The sequence below is a fragment of the Dendropsophus ebraccatus genome, chromosome 4 (assembly GCF_027789765.1).
Source record: "Dendropsophus ebraccatus isolate aDenEbr1 chromosome 4, aDenEbr1.pat, whole genome shotgun sequence".
NCBI classification, from domain to species: domain Eukaryota; kingdom Metazoa; phylum Chordata; class Amphibia; order Anura; family Hylidae; genus Dendropsophus; species Dendropsophus ebraccatus.
In genome coordinates, this window is record NC_091457.1 from 115877212 (window position 1) to 115891662 (window position 14451).

The following is a 14451-nucleotide window of genomic DNA, read 5'->3' on the forward strand; positions in this document are numbered from 1 at the left end:
CCGGGACCGTGCTTGTAATCCAAATCCACTCTTAAACCAAAGCAAATTTTCCCATAAGAAATCACAGAAATGCAGACAATTGGTTCCACACTCCAAAAATAATAATTTATTATTCTTAATACCATGTAAAATTAATGAAACAATCATTCAGAAACAGCAGAATATGTGATATTATAAGTTACTGTACAGTAATGGAGAGGATGGGAAACACAAGGGCGGAGAGAGACTGCAGGGAGTATAAAGGAATGAGCAGGGCAGATGTGGGCACATACATGCAGCACTCTCTGTCCGGGGAGAGAGGGGTTACAGCTATGGAGAGATTACCTCCACAGTCCTGTCCCCTGATGCAAGCCCCAGCCTGAAGTGGATCTGGTATGATTTGGAAGGTAAGGAAGACCTTCTGGGTCTGAGTACAGGGCTGTAGACCCCGCTATGCAGACCATGCCCCTCCTCCATGCGCGCTCCCACAGTACAGGGAGCTCTTAAACCAAAGCAATGCTCTTAAACCAAGTCATAATTTTGAAAAACTGTGAGCTCTTATATCAAAACGCTCTTAAACCCAGTTACTCTTAAACCAAGGTACCACTGTGTGTATATATATATTTTATTGTATTTTTGTACTGATTAATATTGTGCATACACTGAGGTACAGTATATGGTTGTGCAATGATTAATGCTGTCTGTGCTGCCACCTCTGGTTGATACTCTGTTAGTGTATCATGAGACATATGACCTTCCCACATCTTTCTTAAAAAGGCAACTATCAGCAGCTTAGATGAATCTAACCTGCTGAGAGCCCCCTATTGCGCAGGAAGTGCAGAGGATGAAGGTATGTGTCTTACCTTTACCCCCACCTTCTCCTCTCCCTCCCTCCTGAGAGAGCTGATGTAACCCAATCCCTGGCAGGCTTTATCTGCAACATTGTAGCTTCTTTGTAATGCTGGGAGGGGTAATGACAGCGAGTTCATTAGCAACTTGACCTCAGAATAACTCTCCCGGTATTTTAAAAGAAGCTACAATGTTGCAGATAAAGACATTCAGGGACTTGTTCATATCAGCCATCTAAGAAGGGAAGGGGAGGAGGGGAATACAGAGAAAAAAAGCTCACACACAGATTTTTTTGTTTTCAGCAGAAAGCAGCAGCTGAGAACTGGAGTAAGGAGACTGAATAGATAATAACAAGTATGGAAGGAATTGTTAGTCTCACTATGGGCAGCAACATATGAAAAGTTATGTTTGAGTGGAATACCCCTTTAAGGGGAATCAGTCAGCACCAGGTCCCTACCTAAGGTGCTGACAGTGTGCTGTAGCTGGCAGTCCCCTAGTGAGCATGGTGCCTTTTGTTAATCTGACTGTTGAGGAGATTATGCACAATCTTAGGTCTCCTACTGTAATTAAGAGTCAAAGAAGAGTTGTGGCTCAGTGTTTGTGCCTAACTCTGGTACACCTAACCATTGCTTCCTCCTCCCACTCCTTCATGAATAATCAATGCTGCCCGGCCTCCTGCCCGCTCAGCTGTCAGCCAGTATTTCTGATAGCAGATCATTCCTCTCTAGGTAGTTTATGTCTGAAACAATATAGATAAATCTCTGAACCCAAATGTGTTAGGGTGCGTTTACACAGAGAGATTTATCTGTCAGATTTTGGATGCCAAATTCAGGAATGGATTTGAAAAGAGGAGAAATCTTAGTCTTTCCTTTATGACCTATTCCCTGTTTATAGTCTGTTCCTGGCTTTGGCTTTACAAATCTGTCAGATAAATCTCTCCGTGTAAACACACCATTAGAGATGTGGTCTAGGTGGGAGTAAATCACCTGTGTTGAGAGCAACAGCAGTTGTTTTTTTCCTTGGTTCGATTCCCTTGATGGAAATGAAATATAGCTATTTAATTTTTTATATTATCGTATAAAATAACTGAATTTTAAAACGAATTTGGTCTTGATTGGGAATTCTTTGCACTTTTAAAAATGATACAATAGATAATGCACTTTGATGAATTCCTTATGTACATGTACATTTCTCTGCTGTATTTTAGACCAGCCTGTCGGACAAGCTTCTCCAGCATCTGTGGAAATGATCTCCTCCCTAGTGCAAAAATATTTGAATGCCTTATTTATCCCTGGGATCTGACCCCTGCTTTCCTGACAAAAATGTCCCCTGTAGTGAGTGAGTATTATTCCATACAAAATGTGAGATTATTGTTCTATTGCCATAGAAACATTCCCACCAGACTAGTTATTAATACCAGACTGGCGGTTTCAAGCGCAGATCTGGATCTGCAGTCACAAGTTCAGCAGGCCATGCACATCCTGTAAGTTAGTAAAATATTGGCCTGCAGACTACTGATAGCAACCTATGATTGCAGTATATAAACATATATATGTTAGCAGAATTACCTGGCTTCACATGGGTCTATTTAATTTAAAGGGGATCTCTGGCCAAAATGAAACATTGGCTGCAGGGGAGGGACATAATAAATAAGTTCTTTTTACGTCCCCCAGTTCACCGCAGCTTTGCATCACAGGCTCACTGACTTTTGCTGGAACTCATTTACTCCCAGGTTCTGGTGTCGTCACGACCTGGGGGAAAATACCCGACCCGGCTGATGTATTGCCTGCTTAGCTATTCAGTGACTACAGTGGTATCCTACCCCAGTCACTGACGTGCTGAGTGGGCAAGCATCAGCTGGGTTGTAATGTCACTGAAGCAGGAGATCCAGGAGGTCAGCGGAGATCTGGGGGCAGCAAGGAGGAGGCACCTGTACCATCTACATATAATAATTTGCTCCACTCAAGTCAATGGGACATTGGCCAGCAGTGCACACCGCTGTAAATGATTCTGACCGTCTGAATAATGAACATGCTTAATATTTACGACCGCATTTGCAAAATAGCAGGGTTTTTTTTCCACCTGTTGTCACATTGTTTTATTTTCAATCAAAATGACGACATCAGGCGAGCGGGCGCACGGGAGGCGTACGCCAGGAAAAAGGTACGAATCTGCACCTTCTCCCTGGCATACGCCTCTGGCATAAGCTTCATGAATTCCCCCCCATTATGTTTATTTTGTTTTATTTTTTTGTGAGACTCAAAAGGGTGGTCATTTTTAAACTTTTAAGGAATGGATCCAGCGGAGGAATGTTGTAGTGTGCATCAGTATCCTGTTCTTCCTGGGTGTCAGCATACACTACAAAATTTGCTTTGAAGTACTGAAAGTCTGAACTTACCCTACACACTGCAGGGTCAGACTACACACTGCAGGGTCAGACTACACCAAATTTACCTGTAGTCTGTAACCATGGAGACACATTCATAGGAGCTATGTACACACATAATCCTCCTTATTTGTAACAGTTCATTTATTGTTTTTTCTCTTTTGATGATTTAGAGTTATAAAAGAATGGTTGTAAAAGTGTGCACACCCTTTTAAGACTGTAAAGGTTCGCACTGCTAGAACAAAGGTAAATTATACCTCTGGATTAATTCACTTTCCATCTTTTCGCTGCCAGAAGATTTAACTCTTTACAGTCAGTTCCCTCCTTTACCTCCAAACTGCAGACTGAAGTGACACAGAAAGCTAGGTTAGTATTAGGCCGGCCAAAGCTCAGTATAACGTTACTCCCTATTGGCCCTGAGGATGTTAATCTACATTCTTGGCATCAGAGTCCCCTCTGTGGGAGTCCACACAGCAGCTCTCTCTCATGTTGGAGATTGTCACTTGGCGGGGCTCTATTGTCACTTGGTCTCCAGGAGAAGCAGATCACATGATGCAAACATTCAAGCCATAAGCTACAATAGACTCACAAAGGAGCGAGCAAAGAGGGAGGAGGGAAGATACAGTCACAGAAAGTAACTCTTTAATCTCACTTACAGTGATCTGCCACCATACATTTATGAGTAATCAACATTTCCTCCTCTAAGTGCAGTCTGCATTGCCAGGGACATCAGGTAAGCACGGTCTGGATTGAACTTTTACTATGGGCCTGGAGGTGATCACCAAGAGGTTCTGCAGCAGCTGAAGACTTGTTTATATCCATTCATGAATGTGTCATAGAATGCATACAGAAATGAATGATAATGGCACAAATATATTAAATTGGCGAACACATTGTAGAACACACGTTTGGGCTATTTCCTATTGCTATTGATATCCTGGCAAAGATTTTTTTTATTTTTATATTGTCCTAATATGTCATTTTTGGTTTTAACACCTAAGATGTTGTTTTGTCTGTTTTGGGGAAAGCTGAGTAACCAGCAATATGGCCATTTTAGCTGTCATCCAGCTTATTTAGACTTACTGTATATCTAGGTACATTACCTAGAAAAGGCTGAGATTTTATCATTGTTCTTTGGTGCCTTATCCTTAAAGGGGTTGTATTGTATATAATTAAAAAATGATTTCATGTCTGGGTACTCTGGTATTGCATCTTAGTTCCATTAAGATGGAGGGGATAGAATTGCAGTACCACACATAACCTGTGAACAAGTGTGGCGCTGTCTTTGGAAACCAACAGCCATGGTTTTCTAATCCTACACAATCCCTTTAATTATTTATAACATTACTATAATTATCATTCCTGTCCTGTCACTGACCTGGATTCTATCCTTCCATTTATTTGGGGTTTTGGGAAATCAGGGCAAGACCCTATATAGCAGCCTAGAGAATCAGATGGCCCACTTATCAAGAGTCTTAATCGGAAAATGTGGTTTGGTACGTAGTAATGCGGGAACAGGGAAAGTTATGATAAGTTGACTCAAGAATTTATATAGAAATTTCTGCTCCTTATATCTAAAGCTCTCCCATTGTTTCAGAGATGACAATATTAAGCCTAAAGGACCAAAGGACTTTGTCAGTGATTTTAAATACAGATTTACCAGGTCTCTGTACAAGTCACTACTTGTCGGTGACGATTATTTACAGTCTTTATTGTTATTACAGGAACACAGACGTCACCTGTACGGCCACAGAATGAGCCTGAGTGAGTACTGAAAATCTGTATTCCGATAGCCCCAGTCTTCTGTCATTCCTTTGATTTGAACCAAAATGTAAAAGTCAGTGTGCTATGAAAATAAAAAAGGAACACACTCACTTGCCCCTGTCTCCCAGAGCAGCGGGGACTTCTGGTCCCCACCACTGCTGCTTCCTGATCCTGTGACACTTTGTCCCTGCAGGAACTGCATGATCAGCCAATCATTGGCCAAGGTGGGTGACTTTTGAAGTCAGTGTTTGGCCGAGCTATCAGTTCTTAAGGGGACAATGGATCATAGGACGCAGGATGGTGGGAACTTGAAGCCATCAAAACAGCAACTGTGGGGAATCAGGGCCAGTGAGTATGATTAGTTTTTTTCATAGCCATCACATCAGCAATCAGTGAACCTGTCATTATAAAAAAAAAATTACATGTCACAAAAACATCAAAAGTTTTGATCGGTTGGGGTCTAAGTGTTCAGACCACAGACGATGAGGAGAATGAGCTGGGAGAAGTTCTCGCTGCCATGTGTTCCTCTCCCTGATCTGTGTCAGTCTATCCTGGGCAGGCCCCATAGACTTGCATTATGCGGCCATCCAGGTAAGGTAACACAGAGCCGGAAGAAAATGTGCTGCCCATGGATTTCTCCTGGCTGGTTCTCCTGATCAATCGTTGTCTGATTATTATTATTATTATTGACTGATCGAAACTTTTGACATGTCTCCAGGTACACTTAGCAACAGCACCACTGAGTATTTCAGGAGAGGAGTGTGCTGCTCTTGGGAGACAGTGACCTGTCCACTCATGTGATGATGTTACTGAATACAGAATTGTATGGCAGTCACCAGTATTATAAAGGTTACAGTAGGTGGGATCCTGTTGAAGGTTTTGAATTTGGTCACAGAAAGTAACAGATTATAGAAAAAGTGGACTCCCAGCAACACAGAGTAGTTCAGGACGGGAGATTTAATTATAATTTACTTAGAATTTTTTTTTTTTTAAATAACGTGAACCAACACTGGAAGCCAAGAGAATGCTGAGAATGGAGATATAGTGCCACCTATGGGTTTTCACATATTAATAAGAACAATTCTCTTCTTTCAGGAGGGGTGTCTTTGCCCAGTACTCCTGTTGTCACTTTGGGAAACTTTAATGTTCCCAAACGAAGATGCCAGATTACTCCCTTGTGCCTTCCGGCAGTGTCCACAGCACCTCTATCACAATCATGTATGGTACGTATTCTTATCAATGATAATACAAGTCTGTCCTTTCTCTACATCAGTCCCCACCTGCAGAATTTATTTTATAGATGCCTGAAAAGGGTTAAACTGGTGTGTGTAAAAAGGTGAACATGTATTCTAAAGAGTTTACATCTAGAAGGCTGTGAAATGATACTTTCATTCATCCTGCCTTTGCACTAATGTAGGTGTGAATATATATGGTTATATACATTGTACATACGTTAACCTTGTACTGTTAATAGGCTGCAAATCCTAGTGGCAGTGTTGTATGTTTACTGTTGTGGCTGGCAACAGGAATGAGAGGTTTTTGGCCTGGCAGTCCCAAGGGTTGGCGCAGGGACTGGCACAAGCCAATGTGCAGCGTCATCACACTTAGTGGTTTAAGCCTTAGAATATGTTAAAGGGGTACTTCGGAGAAAAAAAAATGTTTTTCAAATCTAATATAGTAATTTATGAATCTGTATACCTTTCTGACACTAGTTAATGATAACTTACATACACCATGGCCGCCTGGGCCTTGTGCACTGTGACATACATGTACCTCATACTGTATATGGAGAGCCCACAAGAGCCGTTGGCCTGAGCAGGACGTGTAGGCCTGAGATCTGTACACCAGGAGACAAGCTTATCCTTCTACACTAAGGGAGGATAGGCTGAAAGTTGCTGGAGTGCTGGTGGACTGAAGGTGGGTGCACAGGTTGCCAACTGGAGTCAATAGTCATCTCTGCCTGAGTGAGGTGCAAGGTTCTGGAAAGGAGGCAGCTAGACAGGACGAGTGTCATGCAGCAGCTAATGACCTTGCACAGTGATTGTTATAATATTGGGGCTACAAGGGTCTCGTAGTGGGGTCCAAACAATTAAAACTACCCTTCTGTCAAAGGCCTTAGAGAGGCCTTGTAGTGTCAGTAGAGGCATATGGCCTACAGGACAGTATCTTAGCAGGAAGATAATGCTCTTCAGAGCAGTGACTTGGAGAGAACGTCAGTTACCAGATAGCCAGTAAGAAGTGTGGACCTCTGTGAAGTAACTGTGAAGAGAACAGAAACCTAAAGTTGACTTTTTACCATCAAATGTTGATATACTCCTGGTAACATTGTATTTCTAAAAATCATTGGGGATATAATGGGAATGTGTCACCCAATTTTTCTTTTTACTGATTAGAGTTGGATAGAAAAAAAATGTCTTTTATTCTAAACTATTTCTAAAATATTTTCTCACTGTATTTTTTCTACTTTTTGTACATTGTTATGGGGACAGCCATATTGCCTGGTCTGTTTTTAACAGCATTTAGTGACATGCTTTATGTCATGCGTGATGACATACCACCAGGCAACTACTCCAAGCAAAGTGAATGACCTGCAGCTAAGGAACATCAGCTCTCGAGCCTCCATGCGGATACACAATGACAGAGTTTGATGCGTGCCTGTGCACATTGGGTGATTTAATAAGTTGTAAAGTAAGAAATTGTTTTGCTATTTGTGCTTAAAAGGGTTATCTAGCGCTACAAAAACATGGCCACTTTCTTCCAGAGACAGCAACACTATTGTTTCCAGCTCCAGTGAGGTTTGTAGTTAATTTCCATTCACTTCAAGGGAACTAAGTGGCCAAACCCCACCCAAACTGGAGACAAGAGACGTACTGTCACTGGAAGAAAGTGGCCATATACAGGAAGAAAGTAGCACTGGATTACCCCTTTAACGAATATTGAATACATAACAAGCATTTTGGGGAAAAAAACTTTTTCGCTTTTTCCTAAATGGCAAGATGAAAGCAGAGAGCGTCCTTCATATCTAAGAGAAAATGTGTGGAGACAAGATATTCTGCTATCACATGGTTATAAGGAGAAGTCCTTAAAGGGGTTATCCAGTGCTGTAAAAACATGGCCACTTTCTTTCAGAGACAACATGACTTTTGTCTTCAGTTCAGATGCAGTTTGCAATTAAGCTCCATTCACTTCAATGGAACTAAGCAGCAAAACCCCACCCAAGCTGGAGACAAGAGTGGGGCTGTCTCTCTAAGAAAGTGGCCATGTTTTTAAAATGATTGCACCCTATTGTAAAGAGGATCTGTTCTAAGCACTGGGGGGGTGGAATTTACTGTTGAGCCTAATACCTGCGATTTTTCTGTCTAGTTTTAGCCATTTGTATTTCTCCTTGGTGCTTGGTGAATTTATCAAAAATTCTGCATGTGCTAAAAAAAAATTGTGCATATGTCGAAAAAACAAGTAAAATGTATTCACCTGGACAGATTATTAAAAAAAAAAAAAAAAAAAAAAAAAAAAATCACATCTAATGATATATATATATATATATATATATATATATATATATATATATATATATATATATATATATATATCGCCACAGAGTTAGACTTTGACTTACAGGGGCCACCCTGGTGTTTCCCTATTTAGGTCCCATAGCTCGCAACAGACTGAGGACCTGAGGGACTACGTATCAGGGTGGTTTGGTGCTCTCCCCACTAGGAGGCACCCCTTGGCAATGGGCTTCCTTCTCTGGAGAGAGGGATATCTGGCTATTCCCATGTTTTGAGACTTGCGGCGTTTAAGTGTAAGTGACAGGGGGAGTCCCCTGTCACTTACCGATCGGGACCCCCGCAGTGTGACTGCGGGGGTCCCGATCGGTAAAACGGACTGCCGGAGGTCACTTACCTGCCTCCGTGCGGTCCGATGGGCCATCTGCTACACTGAGCCTGCACAGGCAGGCTCAATGAGCAGATCGCCGATAACACTGATCAATGCTATGCCTATGGCATAGCAATGATCAGTGTAAAAATCCAAGTACTGGATGTAAAAGTCCCCCAAAGGGACTTCAAATGTGTAAAAAAAAAAAAAAAAAGTTAAAAACAATAACACACTGCCCCAAAACCCCTCCCCCAATAAAAGTTGAAATCACCCCCCTTTCCCATTATATAAATAAAACATATAAAAATAAATAAACAAACATATAATATACCGTAGCGTGTGTAATTGTCCGATCTATTAAAATATAACAAGCGTCATTGCGAAAGGTAAACGGCGTACACGGAAAGAGGGAAAAAAGTGCGCGGATTACCGATTTTATGTTACATTATATAGAATTTTTTTTTTATAAAAAGTGATCAAAACGTCCGATCTTCACAAATATGGTATTAATAAAAACTAGAGATCATGGCGGAAAAAATTACACCCCATACAGCCTCATAGGTGAAAAAATAAAACCGTTATAAGCGTCACAATAGTCCCATTTTATTTATAATTGCCAAAAAAAAGGATTTCATTTAAAAAAAATATATAACATTAGAGAATCTGTGTAAACCTGCATGTGGTTGTGTTCGGGCTGACCTATGGAATAATGGTATCCTGTCGCTTTTACCATATAGTGCATTACGTAGACACAGGAACCCCCCAAACGTTACCATATTGCATTCTTTTTTGCGATTCCACCAATTTATATCTTCATAAATAATATATTTAGAATTCCATCATACATGTGATGGTAAAATGAATGACGCCATTACAAAGTACAACTATTCCGGTAACAAATAAGCCCTTACATGGCCTTGTAGATAAAAAACTGAAAGTGCTGGAAACACTAAGATTAAAATTTGCGCGGTCCACTGGGTCATTTTGGGCCTGGTCCTCAAAGGGTTAAAGGATAAGGCCATCTAGTATTATTTTTGTATTATTTTTGCCTTAAATGAGAAATGTCAAGAGTGAAAAAAAGATCTTGATCTTCTTGAATCCCAGTATAGACTTGATGAGAAGCGCTTTTCAGTGTTTTTTTTTTTTTTCATTTTAATCAGATGCTGCATTGCCACCATAACATACTCAGTCACAGGGAGTTATACCACCCCCTGGTGGCTGTCACATGGTAGGAACCAGGACATTGCACAGAATTTGGGACATCTTTTGTTAGACAGTTTCTTTTGTGTTGCAGTTCCCCCAACGTCTGAATCCCTTGCATCCCCCAGGTGTGAGGAGAAGGACAGTGAGTCTGGAGACTGTGGCCGTTCATCATCACAACCAGCAGAGGGTTATTAACATGCAACAAAAAGAATACAGCAGGTGAGTACAAAATGGTAAACAGCTGCCGGTGGGCACATGACCTACCAAAAAGTAATCACCTAGAAGGTCACTATTGTTTCCACATTACATGAAGTAGTTGCTTTTACTTCTGAGTTGAGTTGGGTGAACCTAACCTAAAATCCAGGAATTGTACCTATTGTTATAGCAGGTATCACAGTATGTAAAACTAGATGGGGCCTGCATCATCCGAGCTGTGACTGATAAGGTTAGGGATCTGACAGCAAGAATCAGACATCTTATTCGCTCTTCTTGTTATGACATCACGGAGGAAGGTTTCCTCAGGAAACAATGTATCCACTGACAATGTGAGTAATGGTATTCATTTTATAATAACTTTCTGTGTTTTACTAGATTTCATCAGGGTTGGAGACGGCCATTTTATGGATCAGCAACAGAGAAAGAAGACTATAGGTAAAGGCAATAGTCAATCACCAAATGTCTATCTAATCATTATCAGTTAATATTTCTCACTCTATAGAATCTGACACTTGCTTCTATTGACCAATGAAAAGAGATGGTACAAAAAGGAAAAACCATTTAAAATCAAAATTAGTTTGAAAAAGTAAAACCAAGAATTTTAAGGTAGGTCTGGGTTGTGAAACTAGTGGTCTTCAACATGACAAAGCCCCGTCTTACTCGTGCTACTGTAAGCATCCTGTAACTTGGAGAGAGTTTTTGAACGATAATCGCTTCATGGAATAGGGCCTTAAAGGGGTTATCCAGTGCTACAAAAACATGGCCACTTTTCCCCCCTCTCTTGTCTCCAGATTGGGTGGGGTTTCAAACTCAGTTCCATTGAAGTAAATGGAGCTTAATTGCAAACCGCATCTGAACTGGAGACAAGAGAGGGGGAAAAGTGGCCATGTTTTTGTAGCGCTGGATAACCCCTTTAAATCTGTGTATTCCTGCGCATGGTGCTCATACTCAATACTAAATAAATAGAGATTTTTTGAATGTAATGTTGCTATTTTTAAATCATTTGCATATGATAACTATGTCTATCAATCCTGGGATTTCTATACTTTAATGACTTTGTAATTTCATTGTTGAGGAGTATTACATGCAGACTGTGCTGCAGATTCTACAGATACAGATTTCACCAGTTTTTTGAAAGCGGTGAATTCTACAGTGGATGTTTCCATCAAATCTGAATGAATTTGTAAGATCAAAACCACTTGTCTGTTAGGGTCTATTCACACATCAGTATATTTTTCATTGGGCAAATTTGAGTCCGCTATTTTTAGTTGGCAATCCGCAAATTTCCATCCGTATTTTTTTTGCTGATCTGCAAAAATTAATAAGTGTGGTTAATAATAATCTAGTCACTTTTTGTGGATGGCATCCACAAAAGTACGGATCCCATAGGGTCCAATAGTATGTCCGTGAAGGAATTTCAGTCCACACTAGGGCCTGTCACTATTTTTGCAGTACAGATCACAGCCCTGTACACCACTACAGAAGTGTAAATGGGGCCATTGAAATACATTGATCCTATTTTCTGTTCATAATTGCAGACGTGTGAATAGGGCTTTACTATAATCTGCTGGGAAGTACAATTTGCAAAAGCACAGTCCTGTACCTTTAGGCCCCAGATTGAAGATGTATACAAACAAGTTTTTACATTTTAACACTCAATCTGGAAATTTTCTAGACATGCTTATTTTTGAGGTCCTGGTCACAAACAATTCCATTAAAACAGGCTATCAGTGGTGAGGTCTATATTCTCAAAATGATACTTTACTGATGGCAGTTCCAATTTAACCCCTTTCTGCCAAAGTGATTTTTGATTCTTGTTTCATTTTCTTTTCCACTCATTTTTTTGGTTACGGGGGACAGACAGGAATTAAAAAAACATAGCAGATTTCTTCTAAAACCAGCACCACACTTCTTCTCAGGATGTGTGTGGTATTGAAACTTGACTCAATTCACTCCAGTAGAGCTAAGCTGCAATACCACACAAATTGTGGATAGATGTGGTGCTGTTTCTGGAAGAAAGCCACTGTGGTTTTCAAATCCTGAAGAGAAAAAAAAAAACCTTTAATGGCACAGATGCTAAGCAGTCATTAACCTCTACATATACATATACTGTATAAAACAGCTTGCAAGACACGCCAGCAGCTGCAAACAGGCTGCATAGGGCTAGGAGGGGGGCTCATTCTCCAGAGGTGGAATAGGCATCCTTTAGATAAGCCATAAGTGATGGTAATACTCCATGACTGGATGAATTGTAGATACACATTGCCTAATATATGCGTTTTTATAAATCAGGAGAGAAATCAGACAGTTGCTTAAGAAGCAGATGAGTGAGAAGTGGAGCATGTCCAGAGAGGTGCTGGCCAGTCAAAGCAAAGAACTAGAAGCCTTAAAGGAAGCCGATAGATTTGCAGTGCTTCAAGACTTAGAGCAAGAAAGAAAAAAAGCCTTGTTCCTGAGGAGATACCGGGACGAGAACAAGAAGGTGAGTCTGGATTATTACAGCAAGTATATACACTAGAGAGCATGCTTGGTTCATCTGCATTTGGTTACCAGTGGCTGAAGAAGTTGGATGCAGCCCTAGGAAGTCCTGGAAAACATGGCAATGTCAGCAGTTTAGGAACATGAATGGCAGCTGACATTCACTTTAAAACGCCTGTTTACTCATGCAACATTTACTTGGTGCTGCCTTGGTTTCCATTTTTTTTTTTTTTTTTTTAAGTTTTGGCTTCACAAGTTCTCCTGATATAAATCAGCTGGGTATACAAGCCTGAACCATGGAGGGCACACCTCACAATTTACAAGACCGCTAACATGTTGATGCCAGATACCAAAGAATACCTTCAAAGATGTTGTGTAGACCATGCCTCAACAGGTCAGGTCAGTCCTGGCAGCACATAAGGGACCTACACAATGCATGTCCACCATTTTACATAAAGATGTATACTTCTAGATCTATACCTCTTGTAGTTAGTTATTTAGGTTACATTCTGTATTAGGGTGGGTTCACACTACATAATCAGCGCAGAGAAGTTCCGGCAGATTCCATCACTTGTACCCACACACATTTTCACCCGTGCCATAGACACCATTCTATGGCCCGGGCGGATTCCGCCTTCCACCGAAAGGACTGACATATCAATTCTTCAATTCGGCAGATGGTGGAATCGGCCAGGCCATAGAATGCTGTCTATAACACGCGCAGAGACGTGTGCGGCCATGAGTGGGTACAACGAACTTATCCGCGCGTATTTTACAGTGTGAACCCACCCTTACACATCAGAGCTATTATCACAATTCTGCAGGCTTTACAGCTGTTACCTTGCAATACCCCCAGTGTTCCCAGACTGTACCAACAAAACAAACGCCAGAATACAGTACAACATGTAGGAAAAACGAATTCCTCCTTTATTACAAGAGCTCAGCTAAGCTGTTATGGACATGTCTGACCACTACATTGGTTAGCAGGTATCAGCAAAAAGTAGCAGAATTGTAAATGCAACTATTATATTGGTTTTCTGTTTCTAGTTAATGGAGAGCAAGTGGCAAGAGAACCGTCTGACCCGATCCATGGAGACATTGAAGGAGAGAGAACTCCTACAGTATAACCCTATTAACTGGAGTGGAACCCTGAAATAAGCTGACCTAAACATACGGGGGAATGGACACAAACCAGTGAGCCCATCATCTACCAGACTAATCCTACAAAGCATCAGACCCAGTGCCAACTGGAAACGGCCAAACACTTGTAGCAGGGTGCACACAGCACTGCCTATACTGCTAATTGGTGGGAGACTTATTAAAGAGGTTTTCCAGGAACAGCCTAAATATTCTCATGTAATAGGTCAATGAGTGTATGAAAATTAAAAGTGAGACTGTCACCATGAAGGGTGCTGTCAGTTCTTAATATGAAGGAGGGGAGTCCATTGATACCTTATTATTATTTATTTTCAAAGCCCCCTTGATTTCAGGGTGCTAATGTATTGCCACGATGTTTTATAGCCCAGGCACTGCCACAGAGGTGTGGGCTCTTCTTGTTTGGTGCAGAGCTCACTCTATGTATAGGGGAAGGTGGCAATACAAATAGCTGTGAGCCAAACAAGAATTCAGTCGGAAGCTACCTACTGTGCACAAGCAGCCTTCATACATCTCCGAAGCAGACACCCTATACATTCAGGTTA

General features: G+C 41.1%; 1 protein-coding gene across 1 annotated transcript; it reads left to right on the top strand.

Annotated features, from left to right (window-relative positions):
• The first annotated feature begins 3410 nt into the window (after positions 1-3410).
• On the top strand, positions 3411-14266 carry LOC138788698 (uncharacterized). Its single transcript, XM_069966817.1, has 7 exons — positions 3411-3460; positions 4939-4978; positions 6074-6201; positions 10149-10276; positions 10649-10708; positions 12566-12755; positions 13799-14266. The coding sequence occupies exons 2-7, from the start codon at positions 4969-4971 to the stop codon at positions 13907-13909; spliced, it is 627 nt and encodes a 208-aa protein (XP_069822918.1). The 5' UTR covers positions 3411-3460; positions 4939-4968; the 3' UTR covers positions 13910-14266.
• The last annotated feature ends 185 nt before the right edge of the window (positions 14267-14451 follow it).

Bases quoted from the DNA above. Each gene is read 5' to 3' on its own strand.
- LOC138788698 (XM_069966817.1), top strand. The intron at 10,709-12,565 runs GTAAAGGCAATA...TTTATAAATCAG, and splicing joins ACAGAGAAAGAAGACTATAG to GAGAGAAATCAGACAGTTGC. The intron at 12,756-13,798 runs GTGAGTCTGGAT...TTCTGTTTCTAG, and splicing joins ACCGGGACGAGAACAAGAAG to TTAATGGAGAGCAAGTGGCA.